The sequence below is a fragment of the Arvicanthis niloticus genome, chromosome 13 (assembly GCF_011762505.2).
Source record: "Arvicanthis niloticus isolate mArvNil1 chromosome 13, mArvNil1.pat.X, whole genome shotgun sequence".
NCBI lineage: Eukaryota > Metazoa > Chordata > Mammalia > Rodentia > Muridae > Arvicanthis > Arvicanthis niloticus.
In genome coordinates, this window is record NC_047670.1 from 17,909,629 (window position 1) to 17,936,725 (window position 27,097).

The 27,097-nt window shown below is 45.2% G+C and overlaps 1 protein-coding gene and 1 long non-coding RNA gene across 2 annotated transcripts in view; one reads left to right on the top strand and one right to left on the bottom strand.

Moving 5' to 3' along the window:
• Baalc (BAALC binder of MAP3K1 and KLF4) overlaps nucleotides 1-16,616 on the top strand; it is a 72,498-nt gene extending 55,882 nt beyond the window's left edge. Inside the window, exons 2-3 of the mRNA XM_034517522.2 lie at nucleotides 713-879; nucleotides 14,483-16,616. Coding sequence (XP_034373413.1) covers nucleotides 713-879; nucleotides 14,483-14,593 — 278 coding nt within the window. The 3' untranslated portion in view covers nucleotides 14,594-16,616. The remainder of the gene's footprint in view (nucleotides 1-712; nucleotides 880-14,482) is intronic.
• A 5,565-nt stretch (nucleotides 16,617-22,181) lies between these two features.
• Nucleotides 22,182-26,724, bottom strand: LOC143434203 (uncharacterized). The gene is made up of 5 exons (XR_013103544.1): nucleotides 26,623-26,724; nucleotides 24,502-24,584; nucleotides 23,539-23,693; nucleotides 22,717-22,787; nucleotides 22,182-22,330 (listed from the first exon to the last, which is right to left on the bottom strand). It is a non-coding gene; the product is annotated as an uncharacterized LOC143434203 (long non-coding RNA).
• Nucleotides 26,725-27,097: the final 373 nt, after the last annotated feature.

The window sequence follows — 27,097 nt, forward strand, 5'->3', positions numbered from 1 at the left end:
GTAAGGGGGACAGATGCCCTCTCTGGCTGTTCCCTCATCCCCACATCTCATGTGGCATCTGGCTGGCTTCTCCCAGCTCACTTGGCAGATCCCCTCCTTGCTCTCTGGCCTTTTTCTCTTTACAAACCAGGTACTTGTTGTATGTCATGAATTCCCAGCTTGTCCTCCTCTTGCTCTTTAGTGAGGTAATTTATTTAAAGTTCTGTGTTTCTTGGCATTTGTTATGGGAGACACACTCGCTCAGTCTAGTAGATGGAGACAGAAGAAAAAATTTTTCTGTGTAACCTTCAAGTGAGTAATCTTACTTCTAGGAATTTATCCTAAGAGAACAATTAGGAATAGAATTATTAATCAAAGGGAATATTATTCCAGTAACATTTAACATTAGAAAGTAGAAACAAATGTCCAGTTAGAGGGGATTTGTTAAATGATGACCCATTCATACAACCAGCAGATATGTAAAAAAATAACATGGCCAAGTGTGGAAAAGTTGCCATCAATGTGTTAAGTGAAAATTTCAAGCTACAAAGCTATTTTAAAATTTCATTTTTAAACACAATAACACATGCATTCTTACAGGAAAAGATAGCTTTACCAGGTGGAACTTCAGGTTACCTTTTGCTTTTAGCTGCCCTTTCTTTGATATCTTGGGATTGCTCATTATAGCTGCCATTTGCAAGCCTCTGGTGCCATTCTCTTCTTGCCTCCCTAGGTGTGCTGGAAGACGGACTGCCCTCTAACGGTGTGCTCCGACCCGCAGCCCCAGGTGGAATAGCCAACCCAGAGAAGAAGATGAACTGTGGGACACAGTGTCCCAACTCACAGAGCCTCAGCTCAGGCGCTCTGACCCAGAAACAGAATGGCCTCTGGACCACAGAGGTAGGGTCAAAGCTACAACATTACCTGGGGATAGGGAACAGGGGCGGAGCTTACAAATCGGGACCACCAACACTGTGTCCAGGGAAAGAAGACCTTGGGAGGAGAGGTTTTCCACCTCTCCATGTAAAAAAATTACTGCAAACCTCATTTTAATCCTTTACCTGTGGGCTGTTGAGTTTTATTATTTAACTTATAGAAATGAATCCTTGATAGTTGCCCTCTGGAGGAAGTGTGTATTTGTTGAGAAGTACAGCTTTGTCCAAAGATCTTCTTGTCTTAGGCAGTGAAGCCAGTGGTAGGAAACAAACATGGCGTTGTACCTCACACCCGTCAAGCAGCTGGTCAGTGCAAGGGTCTCTAAGGGTGATTCTTGTAAAATATCATACTGGCATCACTGAACTCTTGCTGTTGGAAAGAAGACTGGCTGCAGTCCCTGGAAATGGCTGGCATCCTTTGATTTCTTACTTCCCATAACTGTTGTTTGGAGGTGCTCCTCCTGCTGTGCCTGGCTCCTCCATGTGGTGAGGATGGGGGGGGGCACTACAGCTCAGAACAAAAGCTCTGAGCAGGTGGAGACTCTGTGCAGTCTCTTCCTCCTCCTTCATTCCTCCTCCCATTTCCTCATCTTCCCATTTACTTGAAGCTTCCAGACCTCCTGGCTCCACCTCCCAGTTCTGGCCTTCTGCTTCCTGAGGGCACAGCTTCCTACTTAGTGTCGAGATTCTTTTTTTTTTTTTTTTTTTTTTTTTTTTTTTTTTTTCCCCCAATCAAAGATTTACATGGTAATTTATTTCCCAAAGCATATTTTTCTGAGTTGATATATCACAACATCATTGTTTTGTGTCCATAAAGACAAGGATCAAGTTTTTCTGGTATAGCAAAGACATCGTAAACATGTACATCTGTCTTAAATGTCATACAGTCCACGGGGAAGAATGAAAATGAGCTAAACCCTGACGTGGCCGATTTTATTCCACTTCACTGTCTAACAAAGCTTATCATTTGCAAGAATTTTGTGATGGATTTCCCGTTCACATCATTAAGTTGCTTTCAGCGGCTTTGATCAGCAAACTGGTTGCAAATGTATCTCCAAAATTCACTACCTGAGGAGACTTGTAGAGTCAATCTTTCAGAATCTCAGGTTTCTTAAATATATAGTGGGAATAAAATACTATTCAAAGGAGCAGACAGACGGGCCTCCTCTTGTAGACTGTGATACAAAGAACAATGGGAAGGAGGGGCAAACAGGGTAGCTGGGCCCACAACACAAGGATGGCTTTAAACGGAATGCTAATTTAACCCTAACACTAGCTGGGGAAGGGAGGTGGAAGGGTCTTGTATTGTCTACTTTGTGCATCAGCTGTCTTTCAGGAGAACCAGTCATCATTGACAGAATGCAAGGCAGTCTGGGCTCCACAGAACCGTGTTCACAAGGTTGAGTGTTCTAGTGGAGGTCCGGACGCCTGTCCCCTAACCCTTCTCTCCATACTTGAGACACAGAGTGCGTTATAGCGGAGAGATGGCAGAGTTACCTGGGAAACGGCTCGATGATCTCCATACTTGTTTTCCTTATGCCACATTCTGCCCTCCTCACCCATCACTTCAAAGTAGTGTTTTATACTTAGCAGGGTGCTCCATTAGGCCTTCTAGGCTTTGAAATCCTCCCAACAGCATCATGTCCATTTTATAGGCATGGGAACTAAGGTGTACATTGTATGGCACAGATGGTACCATACACATGATGGAGATGAACCCGGTGGTTCAGAGCATCGTAACTCAGGGCATGGAGCTGCAGAGTGTTCTCCTAGCAGCGCAAACCCTTGGACTCAGTTCCCCCTGAGCAATAGGAGTACAGAGAAGATGGAGGTAGGAGGGTCAAAGTTCAAAGCTATCCTCAGCTGCATTTTTACAATGATGAGAAAACAACACATACACTTTGAATATCACAATTCTAATGTCAAGTTGGAACCTCTTCCTGGGTGTGCAACCTTCCTTCACATTGCCAGGCAGTGACAGCGGATAGAGTATCTGTGGACTTCCGGTCAGCCTGGAGATCACCAGGGCACCAGCTGATCGCCCACAGTGAACTGAGGCACTGCTACATACATTTTCAGCTTGCATTGGGTTTCTTGGGATGTGAGCCACGACGCTAACATTTTACAGCATCTCCCCTGTGCACCAGCTTCTGGATGATGTATCTTCTCCAGGAGGCACTTTTGGAAAAGCATACAGCCTCATCCACACGCCTCTTGCAGTTTTCTAATTCAGATTTACCAGAAAACTTTGTGGGTTAAAGGCAATCCTCTCTGGGCCTTGAGACTCTCCTTGTTAATTCTTATGAGCACTCTTAAATTCCTTTGAGTGGTGCTCAGATGCCAGGCACAGCTTGAGTGCCAAGGACCGGGGTGTGGGAAAGGCAGAGGTACTGTTTCCTGTGAGAGCCAGTGGCCATCCAGGGTGAGAGGGTCAGATGATATGATTAAAACATTGTTGCAGACTTGACTGATGCTCTGAGGTACCTGGGAAGTCATTAGTGGGCATAACTGTTAGCACAGATGCCCCCTCCAAAGCTCACATTTTTTTCTGAAAGGTGATGAGACACAGTGAGGATTCTAATGATGGCGAGAAACTGTATTTAATGTTTTGAGTTCTCTGTACTTCATAGCCCATCAAACACACCGTATCTCGATTTCTTCAGTCCCTTCTGGTCCCTGCTTTCTGGCTAGCATCGATAGGTGCTAATTGGCAAAATGGTTGCACCAACAATGATCTTGCAGAAAGTGGAGCTGACTGTCTCAGCAGGGAGCTCTTTATGTCCCCTGCTTTCCTTGATTGTTTGGGACCATACTGACCTCACATCACTTAATAAATCATTGGCTGATTCTCCTTCGCCCAGCTCCCCACCTGTGCTCCACAAACAACCCAAGGGGAGCCTCTGCTGCTTTCTGTTAATGAAGGCAGTCTAGGAACTCTAAGCTGGCTTCAGACACTTTGATATGCTATTTCTTCAGGCTTAGATCTCACCGCCTCCATTAAAAGTCAAAATAGACAGAACTCTCTCAAGGCCAGCTCAGCAGGTAAGAGTGTTTTCTGCCAAGCATGAGTTTGATATCAGGAACCTATGCAGTAGAAAGAGAAAGCCAGTTCCTGAAAGTTCTCCTCTGATCCACACAGGTATTTTATGGCGCACACACACAAAGTAAAATAAAAGTCTCAGCTGGGGCTGGAGAGATGGCTCAGTTAAGAGCACTTGATGAGATTGCAGAAGACCATGTCCAGTTACCAGAATCCACCAGGTTCACACTGTGGGATCCACAGAGGTCCCTGTGCTCACAGATGGACACTAGGGGAAGCAGGAACATTAAATACACAGGGTTGTCTCTTCAAAAGAGGGATGTGCAACATGTTTTCTGTCCACACAGTTGAGAATGGATGTGGTTAATGGCCTGGTGACCTTTGTGCTATCCATGTGGCTGAGACCACACTGGACCCTCCCCAAGTCCCTTAACTTGAGCTTGTTTTTCTCAGTGACCCTATAGAGCCCATGTTTATGGTGGATGCCACATATACTTTACAAAGAGTTTTGGTGTAGTCATCATCTAAGGTTTGTTGTGCACACGGGACTGAATTAATTATCACCAGGAAACTTTTTGCCAAATTGGTCTGTGCATATTTAATATGCCTACAGTAAGCTACTTGGAGCCAGACTCTTGAAGTTTGAACCAACACCAGCCACTGAGTTGTACTGAACAGAACTGCCTTCTTGCTTGGGTGCTCGCAGAGTTCCCCCTCCCCCCAAACCATCTATTACCTCCAGTTCTAGGGAATCCGACACTCTCTTCGGACCTCTGCAGGGACATGCCCATAATGCAGAAGCAAAACTCTCATATCTGTGAGATAAAAAATAAACAAATCTAAGCAAAACAAAACAAACCCCCTCAGGTATCAGTCAGCAGTAGAAACATCCATCCGAATGCAGCGCTTGGCAGACAAAGCCCTGAGCCTGTCTCTGGCTGCCCATGGGGCTTTCATGTCTCCAAAGCTGCACATTCTCTAGTTGCTTTATTATTCTTGGCAAAGTGACCAGACGCTAAAGGAATTACCCATTGTCTGGGTTAACTCTCAGCTAAGGGACTTCCTCCAAAAGTTTCAGCCGCAGTGTCTAGCCAACAATGGTTGGCAATGTGTGGCCCAGTGTTGGAAGGAGGGTGAAACCCCACGGACTTCAAAGGATAGGTTCGGAGTGGAATTTCTCTCTGACAGTGGTAATGTGAGGGATATCAAGGAAGAGCCAGGGAAGCAATGGAGCCTCTTAGGAAAACAGAAGCAAGATGCTAAATGGAGGGAGGGAACAGAAGGAACCACTGGGGGGAACCAGAGGGAAGGCTGTTGGTAGGGCCCTTGGGAGCCCTTAGCCCGCGCCTGGGGTAAAGGAAAGGACAGATTTCTGTAGAGATCTGGCCTGCAGAAAATCCAGTTCCATTAAAAAATGCTCTGGCCACTAGTCCTTATTCGTTACAGTCTTTGTGCAACATCCCATCCTGCTTCAGGTTTAAGGCACCTACTAGGTGCTAATAACTATATGCTGGTTGAATGAAAAAAGCCTAGCAGCTTGCTAAGATTAAAAGGGGGTTTTCTCCCCACCCTCACCCCTGCCCCTGCCCCCGCCCCCAGCAGGAGCCCTGTTCCTGCAAAGTCATAGTATCAGGGCAGCTCTGCTACCTTCCCTGTGAGCATCTTTCCCTGAGGCTCGCTGGGGGGGGGAGGGGGGCGCGGAGGGGGGGCGGAGGGGGGGCGGAATGCAACATGTCTTTGTGACACTTGTTGAAATCCAGTAGCTTAAGTCAGAGCATTTCTGACCCTGTTGTGGAAAGCTAACAGCTGGCCTGTCTCGGTGGGGTTGCTGAGATTGACTGTCCCCTGGGTCACCCCAGGTTAATGCTCTAAAACTCATGGAATCTGGGAACTAGAGGTTTCTTAGTGCCTGTCTTCCTTTAATGGAGAGAAAAGAAATTCAAGGCCTTCTGTCGCAGTCCGTAACTAAACTTCTGCGTTGAATCCCTGATAAGGAGAGGAGGAGACAAACATGCCTGGCTGACACCATACATGGCTTTGTTTTTTACCCCCACAACTCTGAAAGGTTAAGTATCCTTCCCCATCTGGGAGAATGGAGGCCCATGAGCTCAGTGGGCATCCAACGGGACACAGTGAGCTATGCTGCAGCTATATTAAAATTTAAACTTCTGTTTGTCTGCTTCCCAAGACCGTGGTGCTCTCTCCTTTCATTGGCTGAATCATAATGTTGGAGAAGTTAACGTGAACTTCATCAGAGCTCATCAGGATGTGAGACCTGGAGCCATTATTTTTATTTTGGCCGATAACCTGCAGGACAAAGTGCTTGGCAAAGTGCATCGGCCTGAGTGACCGCAGATGCCTTATTGTGCAAACCAACACAGTAAGACCAGGATGTTGCAGTGGTGATGTAAGGAGCAATCAGGGCTTTACATAATTGAAAGCCAATGGGAAAGACTAGAACACTTAGGCAGGACAAACAGGTTCTGCACCTGGGAGCTCTCTCTCCCTCTTTTTCCTCTTCCTCCCCCTCCCTTTTCAATCTATCATTTTGGAGACAAAATCTTATGCAGCCCAAAATGGCCCTGAAATCATTTCCCCAATGATAACCTTGAACTCCTGATCCTCCTGCCTCCACCTCCCAAGTGCAGGGATTACAGGCGTGTGTCATTGTGCCCTGCTTTTCTTTTCTTTCTGAAAGGCAACCTGCACTTCTCTGTTTTTCAAATTATTTATTAGATGTCTATGATGTGACAGGCATGGAATTAGACTCTACACTGAACAAAAATAGTTCAGAGCTCTTATCTTCTTCAACTTAAAATCTGATTAAAAAGTAGAAAATAAATGGATGAGTGCACAGTTCAAGCTGTGGTTAATGGCTGCACAGGAAGTAAAAAGTCTGGACAGGAAGTAAAAGGTCTGGACAGGAAGTCGGTTTTACTGAGAGGAATGATAACAGAGCCGTGTTGGTATGTGCTTAGAAACAGCCGTGAACAATTGCTAAGCGTGACTTCCTATGGGAAGGCACTAAAGGCCCGAGAATGTTATTGTGACATCCTTCTCCAAACTCTCTTTTGAGCCACATTTGAAGCAAGTTTTATCATTTTGGCCAGGTCAATGGGCACCGCCTGGGTCCAGGCCTGGATTCCCAGAGAATGACCCCTCTTCTCTACTCCTTATTTTTGTTTTATCTTTTGAAATGTAGCCTCACTATGTAGTCTATGCTTGCTCTGTAGCCGAGGCTGGATCTGAACTCTCAGCTCTCCTCCTCATCCTCCCAGGGGCTGATATTATATGTGTACCCTATCAAACTTGGCTTATCAGAAAATTTACATATTTATAAATGTATTAATTTATATGTATTATACTATATCATTTTATTATAATAATATAATTATCACATATTTTAATTATATAAGTATATTTATTAAAACACACACATATGTATTATATTGCATTATTTTATTATAATTATCACATATTTTAATTATATAAATATATTTATTAAAACACACATACATACACACACATATATTTGTTGTTGTTGTTTTTGAGACAGGATCTCACTGTATACCAGGCTAGCCTAAAACTCATAGTGATCCACCTGCCTCTGCCTCCCAAGTGCTGGAGTTAACAGGGATGTGGTACATACCACACCTATTTTTTTTAAAAATGTATGATCATGTATTGCTTTTTTTCACCTTTTTTTAATAGACAAGATCTCTTGTAGTCAAATTTGGCTTCAAATTCTCTATGAATTGAGACCTGTCCTTGATTTTCTAGTTCTCTTGCCTTAACCTCCCAAGTACTGAGAGCTGTATAGGTGTGTGTTATCACCCCAAGATCATGCATTACTTTTATATTTAAAAATACTAATACTACAGAAAAGCAAACAAACAGTATCTAACAAACCATGATTTCTGTCAGCTTTTCTGTATCATCCACAAAGAACTGTGAAGAAGGTTATATAGTCCTTTGCTAGACACAGGCATATTTGTTGAATCCAAGCTGAACCAGGAACACTTCTATTTCCATTTGGGGTGAAAAGGAGAAAAAGGCTGAGCAAGTTTTGCTGCAATCTGGAATCTAGATCTCTGTGACACCTCCAATCTGTCCTTACCTCCACAGGGAGTGAGCTGGATTGTTGACTTCTGAACCCCAAGAGAGACAAGTCCATCTGGGTTGGAGGCTGCCAGGAAGTTATCACAGCCTATCTGGCTACCCTTGAGAATGGCAGCCAGAAAATGACTCTTAATTAAAGAGGCCATATCAAGGGGACCCAAAGCTGTGACTCACAGGGTTCTAGACCTACAGAAATAAAAATAACACAAAAATTAAAATGCGTTGTCAGACTGCATGAGAAACAGGAGGTGGCCCACTAATAACAGTCAATGGTGACAGAGCTCAGAGAGCAAGAACATTAGAAGTGAAGGAAGGATTGAATTAACAGGTAGCTGTGGAAGAAAAAGGTATTAAATAGGTTTCTCTCATCATCAAACAGAACTGTGAGGTTTTTTTTAAGCCAGTAATTGCAATTCAGACGCTTATTTTTCCTTGTCATTAAAAAGGGGCAGGATATTAAATGCAAATATTTGGCTAGCTGGAAACCACGTCAGAGTGGAGTATCTCTTTTCCTACAAAGTAAGAGACGAGGTTTAACTACTCTGCATCTCTCTGTAACTTTATCAAAAAAGAGAAAAGTGACATATCTTCGAATCTCTACAGAAAATATCTGACTTGGTAGCTTCCCCTTTCCCTTTCATTTAGGCTTTGAATTTGTATCAATTACCCTTCTCATTGCTCATACAAAATATCTGACAAAGGCAATTTAGAAAAGGAAGGTTAATCTGGACTCATAGTTTGAAGGGATTATTTTATTTAAGGATGCAATTCACAATGGTGGTGAAGGCGGAGAGGCAGAAGCATCCCATGGCTGGTCATATTGTGTGCGCAGTCTGTAAGTAGGGAACAGACAGGATGTAGGCCTGAACTCTAAAATCCTTACTTCCACAGGGAGTCTTCCCCCAGTAACACGCCTCCTCCCATGAGGCTGTACTTCTTAAAAGTTCAAGAACATTCCAGAACTACCAGCTGGGGACTAAAACTTTGAGCCTGTGGGGGATATTTCACATTCAAGACAAAGTTTTCAAGTTGTAACTAGACTGTAGTAGTTACCAACTTGAGTGTCTTCACAGGTATAATAGGTACCTTTGGGTTGATGTCTCAGATTCCTTTTGGGGGGGCCGGGAGAGCTGGTGAGATGGCTCAGTGGGTAAAGGCACTGGCTGTCAAGGTTAATCTGACTTTGTATTCCCAGAATCCCCTACGGTGGAAGGAGGGAACTGATTTCTGCAAGCTGTTCCCTGACCTCTACCTGTGTGTTGTATCATGGGTATCCTCCCTTAACCCCCCTATAAATAAATAAATAAATAAATAAATAAATAAATAAATAAATGTAAGGCAAAGGTGAAGAGAAAGTGGTCAGTTCTAATTGGTTTGCTAAATTTAATGCTGTAATTATTTGAAAATGGATTTGTCCATGGCTGGGAACTCCTTCCTTATGGTCATCATTGGAATCAAAACCCCAGTGTGTCATTATACACAAATCCATATCTTTTAGAATTATTTTTGCTACTTAGTAGCTGCCTCAATAGACATCAATATCAGTAGAGTACATTAACAATTGCTGTGTTTGACATGGATTTTCAAGTGAAATTAATGACAGCAGCTACCATTGGAAGGGCTGATCTGCTAGGACCTGAGCTGGTTTCCAGACTGTGAAACTTCTCATTTTAAAATGGGTCATTAGTGGGCAGACTAGAAGTTGGTCCACTTATTGTAAGTGACATATTTAAGCTTCTCAAGCATCTGGGAAGCAGGTATTACTTTCTTATTTCTCAGGTAAAGGACTGAAAGCCAAGCTAAAATGACACATTGTGACAAGCCTTGCGCTAAGACCCGGGTTGTTCAGCCCTATGGTTTGTGTTCTGTGTGTCTAATGTATAGACTGATGGTGCATTCATCTGAGAAGCGGCTTCACGGTATTTACAGTTGTAGTCATGTCCACCCAATAGCTGTGGTGAGAACAGCCAGTTTGTAGCCTTTGACTCTTAGAAACTAACTATCATTCAAATCCTGAAGTTTGGCTTAGAGTTTTAAAACTTAAAAATAGACTGAAATAAGAGCCAATAGGATAGCTTAGTGGGTCAAAGCTTGCTGTGCAAGGGTGGGGTCCTGAGATTAGATCCCAGAACTCATGTCAAAGATCGATATGGCAGCCCGTCCTTGTAACTTTAGGGCTTGGGGTAGGAAGCAGACTGAGACAAATGGAATCTCAGGGCTTTCTGTCCAAACAGTTAAAGTGATACACCCTAGCTTTTGTGAAATAACTTGTCTAAAAAAGAGAAGATAGAAACCAATAGAGAAAGACACATAAAGTTGACCTCTCTCTCTCTTTCTCACACACACACACACACACACACACACACACACAAAAACACACACAGACTCACACACACCCACACACACACAAACACACACAGACCCACATAGTCACAGACACACAGTCACAGACACACACACAAACACACACACAAACACACACAGACCCACATAGTCACAGACACACAGTCACAGACACACACACAAACACACAGTCACAGACACATACACACTAACACACACAGACTCACATAAACACACACATACAAACACGCACACAGCTAAAGTTGAAAAGGGCATTTACTTTCTGTGGATAATCTGCAATCAACCTTTGTGAATTATCTCAATAAATATTTCTAAAGGAAACCAGTTTTGCCCCTTGGGAAGCTGACATCTCATTATTGAAAGCTCTCTTACTTCCATCAATGAGAGAAACATGTCTGGCTCATTTGAAATAGGGCCTCTGTCTCCTTATTCTCTGATGATTTAAAAAGTTTTTATGTAACAATAACCAGTCAGATAGAAATGGCCTCACCATCACCAGGCCTTTCTCTGGGACACATTCTCAGTGTTTTGTTTCCTGCACACAGCTGTGTGTGGTTAGCAGTTGTGTTCAATGTCTAGTGGAGGATGGAGCAAGTTCTTAAGATAATGATGTTTTGAGAATAGATGGATAGATAGATGAAAGATGGATAGATAGATGGTAGGTATGTAGGTAGGTAGGGAGGTAGATAGATGATAGATATATAGTTAATAGGTAGGTAGATAATAACCAAACATGTGCAAGAAACAGAGTTTTCTGCTTCTGGGAAAAAATAAACCCATAAAAACCTGTACAAGTTCTTGTGCTAGTTCAGGCTTGAAAGACCTGGACTAAGACAGAACTCTAAGCTATATTTATTACTGTTGTTAAAGTAAGGATGCATCAGTGGGGTGTCATCCATCCACCCACCCATCCACCCACCCACCCACCCATCCACCCATCCATCCACCCATCCATCCACCCATCCATCCACCCATCCATCATCTATCCACCCACCCACCCATCCGTCCACCCATCCATCTACCCACCCATCCACCCATCCATCATCTATCTACCCACCCACCCATCCATCCATCCACCCATCCATCTATTGATCTACCCACCATCCATCTGTCTATCCATCTATCACCCATCCATCTACCCATCCATCTACCCATCCATCTACCCATCCATCTACCCATCCATCCACCCACCCATCCACCCACCCATCCATCGATCTACCCACCATCCATCCATCCATCCACCCACCCATCCACCCACCCACCCACCCACCCACCCATCCATCCACCCATCCATCATCTATCCACCCACTCAGCAGCCATCCTTCCATTTATTCAGCCACAGTTAAACTGGGGCCTGTTCTGTCTCAGCACTGTGCTAAGCTCTGGAACTTCACAAAGGAACTGAAGCTGAGATTGAACACTGAGATTACTAATCTATTATCTTAAGTCACGCTCCAAGATGGTGACTCTTCCTCAGAAAGTTGAGTGAGGAAAGAGGTCGGGTCAAGGTTTCAAGGTCAGTACGTCTGCAGGGGCAGTTGAGCAGATGTACAGCCTCGATTCGACTCTGCTAGGATCTGTGAGCTGTAGGTGTCATTGTATTCTCAATCTGAGGCAAGAAGGCTAGAGTGTTTATATCCCTGAGAATAAGGCACTTCTAGAATAGCTGACACAAATCAGGTGAAGATATACATAAACACGTACATACACATGCACGTGCACATGTTGCAAAAACAAAACAGAACAACAAAAACAACAACAACAAAACGGGCTGATTTGTTAGCGGCCTGGACTCAGCAATGAGATGGTTCGCTTTGCTGCTGGGTGCCTGGATGCTGCTCGTGGAGGTGAAGTGCACAGGCACCGGGCTAAGGGCACCAGGCTACGGGCACCGGGCTACGGGCACCGGGCTACAGGCACCGGGCTACGGGCATCAGGCTACGTTCCTTTCTCTCCCTTTTGGGGTGCCAAGCTCTTAGGATGCCAACAAGTTGCTCAGGGGAGACGAAACACATCCTAAGATGGAGGTCCAAGCCCGTGTTTCTCCAGATGAGAAACGGCGTGGGCGGGGATAGAGACTGTGGTTCTCAAACTCCTGGGCACCCAGGTGCTGCTGGGAACTGCCAAGAATTAAGAATGGGGGCAGGGGTGCGGGGGTTGTGGGCCTGAAATGAGCCAGGGTGAGGGCAGAGGAATGAATCCAGCTTAGCTCAGAGTGAGTGCCAGGAGGGCACAGAGGCCTTCTGTGAGAGACGTAGGGATGAAGGCACCCCCTCCCCCCATGGCGGTCTTTGATGAAGGAAACAGTCCTTGCTTGTCCAAACTGTTTTTTTATGACAGAAAAGGATGCATATGACTTATTCAAGGTGAACCAGAGGTTAAATACCTTCTGCAGAAAGGGATTCCGGGGAAGGGAAGTTTAATGGTTAATCTCTCGGTTCCCATCTAGATTCTCTGGGTTTCTATGCTATGTGACTAGTTGTCATGGTCCTCTTATTGGGGTGTCGTGGTCATGTGCTCCAAGACAGGAGTCTGATAAGGAGCTAGTGAATTCCTGCCATTCTCAGTTAAGAGTCTGGGTCCTGAACTTCTGCTACCTTATTAAGTTCTTCTATCTAGTGGCATGATCCACTGCCCCACAGGGAGATATGTGAACCCTCTGAGAAGGGATCCAGAGGAGTCAGCAAAGGTACAGCATGCAGGTTTCATGCTGTGAGAGACCTACATATCATTTACAGATGAACACAAAGAACGGCTTGTTTGGTCAGCTGCTGCAGCAAGAGTCCACCATTTCTTGTATGCACTTCAGATGATGTGGTTGGCTTGTGTTGAAGAACTACTCGGTATGAGAAAATAGGTAACTAACAACATCAACCCACACCCAGAGAAGGGGAGAGTCTCAGGCTGTTAGGCCGTGTCCACAGGGTCTCGACTGTGTGTGTCAGGAAGTAGATGTGACCGGATATCACATGGGACGTTCAGCAGCAAGCACCCGAGAGATCAACGCAGGTGGAAGGTAGAGGAGGAGGCAGGGGCCAGGATGCTGAGTGTTAGATCATTGTCGGGAACCTGGGGAGGACTTACCAGAGCTGGACCACCACGGGCTATGACATTCTGGGTCTTTGAATCTCTTTCCTCCTACATTGGACAATCTCTGGAAGGACACAACCTTAGATAAGGTGGCTCTGGGAAGCTGACGGCATCCCTGCAAGGACAGCTAAGAGACTCTTTGCTGGTTGTCTCCCATCTCCCGAGCTGCTGCTGGCCAGGGGATCCTCCCTGGGATGGGGACCTGTGCACGTAACTTGCAGGACCATCTCATGTTCACTGCCATTTGCAGGGGTGGCCTTATGCTGAAGAACCTACAGTTTAGGGAATGCCTCAGTATTTATAGTTCATTCTGGCCTTTTAGCACAGGTCTGTCTTCACCTAAAACTAGGCAAATTCTGCGTTTTGACGTTTCTCTTTATTAAATAACAGGCATTGTGCCAAGCATTTTACATTTCATCTTATTTAATGATTACAAAAGTCCTATGAGGTAGGTAATATTACTCCCCACTTCGCAGATGAGGAAACTGTATGATGAAGCTGCCTGCCCCATGGAGATGTGTTTGAACCAAAGTCCAAAGCTAAAAAAAACCTTTTAACCACCCTGCTAAGGCCACTGTGAAAACATTCTTCCCCCCCCCCCTTAATCTCAGTTAATGTGTTCACTCACCCATGTTTTATGAGGACATCTTATACCAGGGCCTGTGCTAGCTTAATATTAGAGAGTCAACAGAGAAACATCTGAGAATAACCATGTGTGTATGTATCACATGCCGCCTCTATTGACGTGTACAATTTTTATGCCTTTGTGGAACACTGAAACTTTTATTATTTATAATTAAGGAAAACCTCTGAAGATTGCCTTAGGTGCACAAGTCCTTGTAGGTCATTCCTCTGCCTGTCTGTGTGCTTATAATCATACCAAGAAGTTAGTGCAAATTGAATAACTTTGGCTATTTCCCAGGAATTTAATTCAGTGCTTTTAATGTTTTAACAGGCTAAAAGGGACGCTAAGCGAATGTGTGCAAGAGAAGTCGCTATTAATGTCACAGAGAATATCCGGCAGATGGACAGAAGTAAAAGGGTTACCAAGAACTGCATCAATTAGCAGTGCCTGGGTGTGGAAGCACATGAACTTCTTGGTGGAGTCCAGTCAAAGAATCCTAAAGAAATGGGTGTCACTCGCTGAACGTGGATGCCCCTGAGCAAAACATGGCCACCCACGCTGTGATGGCCATCTCCGTTTCCTGTTTATTACATACAGAAAATACATCGAAAAGTCTTGAAATATGTTCACAGATTGCCAAAATGTGGTTTGTTTTTCCCCTCTGCAGCTTCCGTAGCATGGTCTGCTGTAGCCATGGTGAAGCCCATGGGTCTGTGAATGGCAAAGAAAGGGAGGAGGAATGGAATTCCCGGGTCGAGGGGCTCACATCAGTGTGAGCTTTCACAGTGAGAGGTTTCAGACAAGCACCTTCTTTCCTCCTTTCTTTTTAAATATGGTCATTTTGAAATTTATTGTTTTCACTTAAGAGCTGGGTCTCAGCCAACTCGAAACCCAGAAATACAAGAATGGAGAAACAGAGAGACTCAGAATGAGATCGATCAGTCCCAGCTTCACGTGCTGACTTCCATGGTGCCTATGCAGTGTCTTTTAGAGGTGTCTACGCCACACACACACACACACACACACGCACCTGTTCCTCCTCTACCTGGAAAGGCCTCCCAGGCTGGCTTCCAGGCATTGGCTTCCAAACCAGAATGTCACATGTCGGTGGCCCTTGCACCCAACCTGCAACCCCCTTTGGGACCTAGCTTCATGTTGCTTTTTCCCATAGCTTTTCAGTTCTCTACAGTCTGCACGGGCTTTGTACCTCCAGTCAGGTCATCTGCAGCTGGACACCACTCACGGGGGTGACCTAGGAACACATGGTGGCACACGTGATGCCCCTTTGGCCTTTGTGTACACAGCCCCAAGGACCATGTTATTTTGGTATCTGCAGAGTAATTAGTTTGGAAAGCCAGAGCCTGGTTGATGTATATTCCTGTTGACATCAGACTGACAAGGCACTGTATTGGAAAACAGGCAGCCAACACAGAAAAGCGAGGCTTTGATAGAAACCGTTTCCCAGCATTCTTAAACACAGCTTCCTGCAGAGTATGACACATGAGTTTGAAAGGACTCTTAACATGCTTGGGCTTATTAAAGGCGTATCAAACTGTCCCAACGAACTCACATTTAGCAGCAATAGCAGTCTGGTGACATGTTTATATGACAGTCCAAGATAAGCAACCTAAGCAGACTAAGATGCAGATGCTCACTCCTGTCTCTGAAATTATTTCTCCAACACAAACAGAACTGTAGACTGTATGTTTATTAGTATTAAAATTCACTGCCAACCTTGTGCCAGCTACAGTAACAGACGCAGTGGGATTTGGAGTCTGGCAGTCACGACTGTACTTCTGACTCTGTGGGGAGACTTGATACTCAGGACTGACGTGGACCCTGTGGCACAGGACCAGTTACTGCAGTGGAATCTCACTTTTAGGTTAAAGGTAGCTTTCTGTCACTCACAGATGTATGTCTCCTCCTTTGCTGTATACATCACAGTTCCCCAACCTCTCTCACCTCCACTCCTTGTCAAAGGGCTTTTAGGGGACTTCATGTTCTGATAATGTAACTAATAAAACAAAAGCAAGCCCCGTGACTCCTATGTCCTCAGTGGCATTGCTGGGCAGGAGTCCTTCCACAGGGTTGGCAACCGGTCCAATCCTGCAAGCTCAAGGGCTTGCTCTCCAGGGCATGTGCGCTGTTTTGACACGCTGCTTCCCCACTTGATGCTATCAGCCACGGGCTAAGGCCAGCTTCTCTTTCCAACTCTGTGTTTGCCTCAGTTCACTGGAATTTACCATCTGGAAAAGTTGTCTCTGCAAATATGGAAACACGTTCTCACTGTGAGAGGAGAAGGAGCGGAGGGAGGGCCTGTGATCTGGCCGCGCCATTGAAATTTCCATCTGGCAAGTTTTAAATGTGTGTTTAAAGCAGGAGCTGATTCTTCCCATCCTATCCTATTGGGATAACACTTTCCATTTCGAAGTTTGTGTCAATAAAGTCATTAATTTCAAACATATGTGGATGGTTACAGAGGCTCTTTACTGGAACCGTAAATCTGTATGCACAGCTGGTTAAAAGTTTTTAAAACAAAGGCGCTTAACATAAGTGAAACAGCCTCATGAATTAGGTGAATTAGGTATAGGGACTGCACTTAGCTATAACTTACACCTACAGAGCTATTTATAGCTTTCTAGCCAGGAATGGGTGATGTGGGCAGGAGTGTCAACCAAAGATCAGTGTTTCCCCGCCATTCCCATATCTGACTCAGAATGTCCAGCATAGTTGAAACTCAACTATCTAGACAGGGAACTGTCATGAACCACAAAAATTGAGCCAAACCCAGGCTTAGGAGGACAAGGGGGTGATGGGGGAGGGCTGCAATTAGAGAGCTGGGGATAGCCTGGGCTCACTTAGCCTTCTGGACAGGGTAACCCTGATCTTGTATGAGAAGGCTGTCTGGGTTAAGGTCAGGAAACAAATTCATAATTCAGGGAAGACAGAAACTGTCCTCTTTATAATAATTGTCTGGGCCTAAAGAGTAGGAAGTGAGGGCTACCTAGGCTGCGGCCGATGCCCTGCACTCGTGAGATGTTCCTCTAGATGCCCAACTCCCCAGTGCACTCAGACCTATTTGTCCTGTGTCAAAGACCTACTAACCTCCCTTGGTGGCCACTCCCCAGTGTCACTGAAACACCACCCCTCCATATCTGTTCCTCTAAGCAGGGTCTCCAAGGAGGGGCTCTTTTGCTAAAATCAGGTCAAAGGCATGTTCTATGCAGCCGTCCTGCTGTACAGACATTGGAATTGCACACACGGAGCTCCAGCAGACGCCCCGCACTGAGAACTCCACATACACTCATATGAAGTTTCAACATACAACTTCTCAACCGGTCATACACTGATTTAGAATAAACACTGCGCTTCTGAATCTCCTTTTCTTCCTGCTGCTTGGAATGCGGAGGGAAAAGCTGCAGCAACACTTGTCCACTGGGCTGTCAAGCGCCCTTGGAAGCGGAAGCTTTGCCAAACCGAGCAGCACACTGGAAGAAGCCCCGCTGAGGCCAGAACTGTGCATACTTAGGCCATCTGTGACCGAGAGATATACATTTGCTTTATTTAATCTACCCTTACAGGTTGCAATTCATCCGCAACCTAATTTATTTTCTTTTGAAGAACTGGAAGGTCTCTGTCCCTGAGTCCCTTGATACCGAGTTTGCTGGAGCTGATGTCTGTATGATCTGGAACTGGTGACTCCAGATCAGTGTGACTTACATATAGTAACTCTGCCTTCCTCACCTGTTTGAGATGCACGACTGTGCAAGCCCCTGTCCAAATATTTGGGTTTTTTTTTTTTTGTTATTTTAAGGGTCATTCAAATAAAGATTGTCCCCTCATCATTTCCACAAGTCTGGGAAGTAGCTAATCTTGGGAAATTTTTCTGAGGAGGTAAGTTTCAGATATGACCCAGCAGCTAAAAGTACGTGTTTATTCACTTTCACGTATATATTTATTAAAAAGTTTTAATGTGCCAGAAATCAGAAATTGCGTCTATCTATCTATCTATCTATGTATGTATCTATCTATCTATGTATCTATCTATCTATCTATCTATCTATCTATCTATCTATCTATCATCTACCTATTTTCTACCACCTATCTGCCTGCCTGCCTGTCTGTCTGTCTATTTATTGTTTTTGTTGTTCTACTAAAATATTATCTCCACAAGGGAAGTAACCATATCTACTTGATTGCCAGTTTCTAGCACATTAAAGATTTATAAAAAATATAGACTGCATTTTGATCTCATTTACCCCCCCCCCACTCTCTCAGATCCCCTTTCTACCTCTGCTGACCTTTTCACTTCTTCTCTCCACCCTGCCCCAGTTTCTTTTTGAAGCATCTATAGTGAGGTTTGTTTATAGAAATTTGTTTGTACAGCACTCTTCAGTCACTGTCTCTGGTGATAAGAACATTTCCTGCATCAGTATAGAGAAGACAACTTCCCTGGGCTTTATCTCCTTCTTTCAGAAGGAAAAAAGTCAGAGGAACTCTTGGAACATTTTCTAAAGTACTGTTAGGTCTAAATAATCTTTATACCAAAGTGACGTCTCTGTGGTTGCATATTCTATGGCTCTTTAGTGGCAATTTGGCTAATTTGTTAAAATAGGAAATGTATACATACGCTCTTTCAACAATCCCATTTTGAGTGATATGTGCCATGGAGTGAACTGTAGACCCTTCTAACTCATATGCTGAAGTCCTCAATCTGTTAGTAGACAACGCAATTGTATTTGAAGATGGGTGTTCAAGGTGGCAACTAAGACAAAATGAGATGGTCCTAATCTAACATAACCTTCACACTTCTGCAAAGGAGTGACTGGGACACACAGACACACAGACACACAGACACACAGACGAGAGAAAAGTCCCTGTGAGATGCCAGAGGAAGAAGCCCACAGACAAAAGACTCAGAAGTAAACTTCCTGCTGATCTTTTGGCCTCAGACTTTCAGGATCTCCGTTTTGAGAAAAATCAATGTCTGTTAAATTCCTGGGGCTGTGGGACTTTGTGCATCCTTAGCAAACTGGTACAACAGAACACCCTAGAAAAATACTTGAGCATTTTTATAAGCTGGGTGTGTGGGCCACTGCTCAGTCTTCTGGAACTTGGGTTTTAAGGACTAAGAGCAGCAGGGGACAGGAGAACACAGTTCCACAGGGACACTGCTACATCTACCTCCCTAAAGTGCTCCCAGTGGAGGATCACCGCCCTCCATGGCCGGAGGACTTCCCCTTACCTTTCCAGGGTTTAGATTGCTGGGACATTGGTGCTATTGATACTCGTTCATCTCCTTTCCTCATCCCAGCATCCTTCACTGAATGACTGCTTCGGGAAGTTCAACTTTGGGTTGGTAATGCTAAGACATGTGTTTTATATGAGTTCCTAGAATTTTCCCAGATGTATTAACTCCAATCACCCAGCAAGTAGCTAGTTTAATAACATACTCCATCATTGGATGCTTCTCAGATTAGTCTCCAGGTGAGTGTGCTGCTGTAGTGTGGCCTTCAATATGAACACCATCCGTTTTCCTGTCTCTTTTTTATTATTACACCCAAACACCATAGATTTCAAAGACTTGTTCCTACCTCCTTCTTCCAAGCATGCTTAGAATATGAGAAAAGCACTCAGTTGTCAGTGTGCAACTAACTCTTGGCTTCCTTCAATGTCTCAGGGTCTGTTTGACTATGGTACCACAACAAATTGATTTTGTGGTGAAAATCAAATGGGTAAATGTTCTGTTTTACTTCAGGGATATAAGAGATACCTTGGAAAGAAATATTCCCAAAGATACGTTGGTAGAAACTCCATGAGTCCATAAGACAGGCAGGTAGGAGGAATGAGTTTGTAGAGCATTAGACTTAGCAGGATCTGAGAAGAAAAGTGCATGTTGTGTTTAAGAGCGCTTGATGTTAAAACAAGACAAAACAACAGCAACAACAACAAAACACTTGCTAAGAGAAACAACTGTACCAGGATTGCAATCCATACTGTGGATCAGAGTTGGATCAGATTCCATATGAAGACTCCATAGCAAGCATGGACAAGGAGCAGAGTCCAACGAAAACACACCATTCTGTGAGATGGTCAAGACCAAGCTTCAGTCTCCCCGGAGAAGCATGGTGTTTGCACCAGTGATCCCAAGTACAACTCTTTAAACTGTAGTAGCCATGTTGCCCAGCGTGTGACGACTAGTTAAAATTTTAGTTAGTAGCTGTCTGGAATATCAGCAAGGTTGACCACCGTCGTTGAGTAGTTGGGCACCCCCTAGGTCTATGTCATTGTTTGTCATTTCCCTCTCAAGCTTCTACCATCTGCTATTCTAACTGAGTCGTTCTTCTCTAGGGTCAACAATACTTTAAATTGCCGAGCTCAGCGACATGTGACTCCTCCTCTTGCTTGGTCTCTTCTGCTACATTCTCTGATTCTTCCTGAGCTCTCCCCACCTTGGGCCACTCTAACCCTCTTAATTCTGTCACTTGTCCCTCTCCCTTTGCCTTTTGTACCTGTTCCGGAAGTGTCTGTGGTCCTTGAGATTTACTCTTCAATTTTCCCTCTTTAGAGTCTGCCCATGTTTATTTTTTAATTTTGTTTAGTTTTTGCCTCTGAACAATTTCCTCTGATCCCATGGACTGAGTGATTTACATCCCAGGTCCTCTGTAATCCAAGCCCCTGTGCCATGTATCTGGGAGGTCTCTGGACACATTTATTTACATGACCAGTGGGGCAGGGAATCAGGAGGACCTGAGTTCCATCCCTGCACCTATATTAAAAGCTGGGCATGGTGGCCTGTGCTTGTAACCCTGTGCTGAGAAGGCAAGCCAGGCAGATCCTTAGGACTTGATGAGCAAACAGCCTGCCCTGCTCGCTAAGCCCTGGGTCAGTGAGAGACTGCCTCAAAAAGCAAGGGCAGAACTGAAAAGACGGCTCCACAGTTAAGAGCACTGGCCACTCTTCCAGAGGGACGCTTTCAGATGACCTGGGTTTAATTCCCAGCACTCACATGACAATTCACCACTGTCTGCAAACTTCCTTCCCAACAGATTCAACCAACATCTTCTGGCCTTCATGAATACCCGGTAACACAGGCATGTACGCAGGTAAAACATCCACACATGTAGCAATAAATAAATATAATATGTTTTAAAAGGAAGATGACTCTTAAGGAACAGCCCCAAAGTTGACCTCTGCCATTGCTCCTGCTGTGGGGAGCAGGCCTGGAGCAAGAGTGAGGTGGAAGTGTGTTCAGACCACCCCTCAAACATCATCCTGCCCCCTGCCCCCTGCCCCCTGCCTCTGTCCTCTGTCCTGCCCCCTGCCCCTGCTCCCTGCCCCGGGCCTGCATGTCCCAGTGCATATAGCCTTACAGCCCTCCTCTCTACCTCCCTTGAGGTATTCATGTAGCCTGGCAGCCAGGCTATAGGTTAAACTTCCTCTCTTCTTCTAAGGTCATGTCCAGCAGCACCTGGAAGTTCTCCTTATCTAATGAGGAGTACCCTGTAACCCCCAGTACCCTGGCCCTAAGCCCCAAAGCCCCTACCTACTCCCCAAAGGTTTAAGTAGCCTTTGTTCCCTCCAATTAAAAGAGCTGCTCAACGAAGCCTGTCTTCCTAGTCTGTTCCCTGAGGTCTCTGTTTCCTTGGGCCATTCATTCCTGCTTTCCCACCCAGATCGCAGGGTGATCACGCCATTAAGGGAGGGGGAGTGGTCTGGGAACGGCCCCCCTGCCATTCACACGCACACACATACAGACACGCATGCACACACACAAAGACACACAACTACACACACACACACACATACACAGACATGTACACACACACACAAAGATACACGCACGCACACACTTGCACATACTCAAACCCTCTCTTCTATGTACATCCACAAAACAAGATCTGCCTTCTGATCTAAATACCCCACTGCCTTTCAGCAACACTGCCACATGTTGAGAAGACAGCTGAGATTTTGTTTGCTTTTTAAATTTTATTGAATTATCCGAAAGTTATCTTCTTATGCTCTAATAGACAAAGCAACTGTTGAATGGCCCGTGGTAGCCAGAGGGTCTGTGAAAACAGACATAACACAAGCTTCACCTGCAGAGGGCAAATCTGAGCTTGAAGTCTTCCAGCTGTGTGTCCCCGGGCACATGACGCAGCTTCTGAGACTCACTTCCTTCAATGAAGTAACGTCATTGTTTTGAGGGTGTCTTGGGAGGATTATGTGAGATAACAAATGTAGATAATTTGGCTTCTGCATGTCAGGTACCCTTCTAGTGCCTAGCGCACTCTGTCTCTGATTCATCAAAGCCCTGCCCAGGTAAGCCTTAGCAACTCCACTTTATGTGTGAGAAAACAAGCTGAAAGGCAGAGTCACGCAGACAGAGATGCAGAGCTGGGGCTTGAACCATGGGCTGTCCATGGCTCCGTGGCCTGTCTGTTTGGGGAAAGGGAATCGATTGATTTCACATCTCTCACAGCCCCACCCTCTCAGCACTTCCGGCTTGCCAGGGCTAATCAGGGGCAAAGTACAGCACTGTATCCAAGCCTGCAGAATCTTACCTTTTTTTCTCTTGACTCTCCTCAGCAACAGAGCCCAGGAGTCCTCTGAGCTGTGCCACAATGTCCTCCGACTGTAACACATTTGGGAGGATGCCTGAGGTACACTATGAGTCTAAGCCTTATGGAGCTGTCATAGTCCTCCCGCCATTGATCCAGAGTAAGGGGAAGCCTGAGCTAGGTGGGTCCCCAAAGGAGAAACGAAAGCTACTTAGAAGGCTGAGGCAGGAGGATCATTTGATTTGAGTTGTTCAAAACCAGCCTGGGCAACATGAGACTTTATCTGAGCCAAACAAACCATCATCTTGAATCAAGGCTCTGGGGTTTGAAGGAGCCTTACCACTCGTCTTTTTGGCCATGTGTAAATTGTTTTCAGTCTCTGTATTTCTGTTTGTCTGTGTATATGCTGGGGCTCATAGCATCTCCCGGTTTGAGAAGGACTTAGTAAAGATACAGATAAAGTACTTAGCACTGTTTCTTAGCTCATGAAGTTAAACACAAGACTCCTTATGGTACTTAATTTAGTCATGAATGCTCCAGTTTTCAAAGGAAAATGTACAGAAGGCTAGCTCTTTAAGTACTTTGTTCTCGAGGACCACACAACATACTGACTTTCAGGACAAGCACTGCCTCCTCAATACAGAGCATCCCTGGGATGAGAAAATAAGCATCCTCCAGAGACTGTCCTAAGGCCCGTGGCCTCAGCCCTGGGCAGAAGCACAGGCTCAGGGTGACCTAGCTGAAGGAAGCTTTCTGGTTGGATTTGGGCACATGAGGGTGTTTTTCCCACTTGGTGACTAGCAAGTGAGACTGTTTTGGACATACAAGAAGCATATGTGAGGCTTTGCAGAGCAATCCACTGGGGTTTCCATAGTGTTCCTGTGCACCAACGATTGTCCAGAACTCAGAATCAAATACCAGTGCTGTTCTCCAGAAGAACAGAAGAGCCAGTCTCAGTAGTGTGACGTCAGCAATGCTCACTGTGGATTCAAGGCAGATGGAAGAATATGAATGTTCAAGGCAAACACGTCTATGGGCACTGAGCATCAGCTCCCTTTAAAGAAGAGAACCTTCCATAACAGCTTTGAGATCCCTTCAAGGGCAAAAGCAGGGGTAGGTCTCCTACTAGTTCATGAGCAAAATCAAGGCTTGTTTGTGAGACTCAGAAAGACTCTGGACAAAGGAGACAAAATGAATGGAGTCTGGAGGCCTTAACCTTCCAATGATACCGTACAATGCTCTCCAGCCTCAAGCCAGGAGCCTGGGATTCACATACATGTGGGCTCAGCTCCTAGCTTGGCTACTTTTACATACAGCTGTCATGGAGCTTTTCCTTTCTCTGTCCCTTTAAGATGTTCTCTAGTGCTCTATAGAAAGGATGACTTCCCCACAGCCCCGCTTGCACAGTCCTCAGCTCCCACTTCCTGTGAAATGCCTGGGAGGCTGCAAAAGCCCACGGTCCTGAGCCACACACAGACGGGCATCTTGTGTGCTGGCTGATCACTCTCCTCTGCCAGCCTACAGGCAGGATGTCCCTTCATTAAGACATCTACAATGGAGACGAATAGGAAACCATCCCGATAAGCACACTTGGATTTTAAAAATGTACTCTAAAAGACAAGATTTCCTGATACCCCCAGTGACCTCGGACTTTCTGGGCCCTCTTATACAACAGAACACCACGTAGTCTCTGAAGGTTGCAAATGTCTCCATTCAGAAATGTGATTCATTTCTGAGACTCACCACTCTCTGTGTGAAACTTCACCCAAAGGTGGCGTTCCTCCCTACCTGTTGTTGTCAGGCCCATTACTTGGTGGCCATCTGGTAGGTGATCGCCTCCATTCCATTCTCTGGTCAGTGTCTCACCCTTTCTGCTCATTGGAAGTTTGACAAAGAAAGGATAATGAGAGCAGGAATTGAGAGCTGTCACTCGACGGAAGTTCACTGCCACATCTCAGGGTCATCTGATATTTTATACTTTTTGTTTCTTTGGAGGTTGTTGGGTTTTGTTTTTTTGTTTTTTTGTTTTTTTTGGTTTTTTTGGCCTGAACATTCTTCTTTGGTTGCATAAAGTTCTCCACTAGTCTTTTCTGCCCACCCCCAACTTTTGTGATTGGAGACAATGCTCCCCCATTCTTTGTGGCCTAGTGGTCTACTGCACATGTGCTTGCTCTCTCATCAGAAGCCTGTGACCCTTCCAGTCTGTCCTCATGGCTGCAGTCCAGAGATGCCTACAGCTTAGCTCTCAATGGACACCCCAACGCCCAGTGGGTTACTATAGCAGGGCTCTGCAAGGAAGACTTTAGTGCAAGCTCAAACTTTAGTGACCAAGAGTCAACTGCACAAGGACCTGAGGACAAAGGAGTGCAGGCTGGGGTGAGGGAAAACTGCAAAGACTCTGCACATGGATTTGATGGTGAGAGAGAAGGGCTGGGAGGGAGGTAACGGAGAGAACAAGGCAGAGGCCAGATCTGGAGTGCTTCATGCGCCATGGCCAAGAGGTATGTTTTATGTTTCCAAGGTCCTTCTGCTACCATTAGAAGTGCTGGCAGAGAGCTCTGAAACTCGTTTTAGAACCTACAGACCTTTTGAGTATGGCTTGGAATTCATAGAGACAGAAGAAGAAATCAAAGCTAGTTCCTAGGTTTTTGGTAAAGCAATCGGATGGTTAATAGTATCATCCACTGGGAAAAAGCAGATACATAGAGAGAACAGGTTCGAGAAGGAGAACTCAAGAGCTGTGTTTGGGCATTAAGGTATTCGATGCTTTTCAGCCATCTGAGTGGAGTTGGAAAGTAGGCTGGGAGGATCCCACATCTGCAAGCCAGACTTGGAAGAGCTGGTCATGCCTAAGGACAGACATCTTGTAATGTGTTATTTAAATTCGTGGGACTGCTTGAGCTCATCTCAGTAGAGACTATTCAAAGAATAACCTTTTCTTCCTCATTCTTCATTTCTTTGTGTAGCCCTGGTTGTCCTGGAATTCACTTTGTAGACCAGACTGGCCTTGAACTCACAGAGATTTGCCTGTCTCTGCCTCCTGAGTGCTGGGGTTAAAGACACCAGTCACCTCCCTGCTTTGCTTCTCCCTCGCTCTATGTGAGAAACTCTGCTAGGAAAAGCTGTATCACATGGTTTTATGGTAAGTCAGTCATGTAATCAAGATCAGTACCTAAATCTAACTCCTGGAAAGACTCGGTGCTGAAGGAAGTCAGGGGGCAGAGATTTCAGTGCTAAAGCCCCGAGAGTCCCAGGCAGCCAAGGACACCTTGAATACCCCATTCTAGACCAATGGGCAGCATCTCCTTTGGTGACAGCAGACAGCATAGAGATGATTGCTATGAACAGCATTACTCTGATCTTCAAAGGAAGACTTTTTTCCAATTCTGTTTATTTTTTTACATGTTCATGAAATACATTCATTCTGAAGATTTGGCTTTTTCTGAGAGAACATTATAAAGTAGGAGTCACCATGTTTCCCTGTCCCTCCTGGAATAGTCAGGACAGGGAAATATCTCTCTCTCTCTCTCTCTCTCTCTCTCTCTCTCTCTCTCTCTCTCTCTCTCTCTCGGTTCCCCACTGGTAACACTCAAAATGAAGTAACAATCCAAGTTGCTATGGCAGAAATGGGGGAGAAAAAGAGATGGAAGAAATAAGATGCCCCAAACTGAGTTCAACATCATTCCCAACTTAGCAGCTGACCTGGCTAGCACTGCCCTGGCTTGCTCTCCTCCCCCTCCCTGACCCCACCCCGCTGTACCGTTCCCTTTCTGGACTGTTGGCTGCACTACATAGCCTTTCTCACTGCTAGCTATTCTCTCTCTTCCTGATATTATTCTCATTCTCTGGTCCCATCCCTTTCCTTTCCTCATCCTCATCAAGATGTTTTGCATATTGACAGGAGCTCACCTATCCTCCGATTTGTCCAAAACCCCGGAGGTACCCTTGACTGCCTCTTGTTCTTGTGTCTTGTCTCGGAGAGGTCCCACATGTCTCTTACACCTGTTTTCTGTCCTTGTGTCTCATAGCCACCACCTTAGCTCCAGGGTTTCTACAACAGTCTCCTCCTCTCTACCTCTGTTGACAAAATTATCTTTACACAAAGCAAATGTAATCATTGTACTGGCTGTTCCCCAGCTTTAGTACAGCGGACAGCTAGTTCAGTGTTTGCTTCGGAAGCCGGCTGTTTCTATCCCCTTCTGTCACTTCTGTGCCCAGAGCTGATCTTTCCAGGACTCCTCCTGGGGAAGTGAGAGCTTACCACACGTCTCAAGTTGTTTGGTTTGTGGAAGTTGTCATGGGGTGAATTACTAGGAAAGAAAGAGTCTCACTTCCTCTCATTTGGGACCCCAACCTGCAGTCTCCCAACCTGCAGCTTAACTCA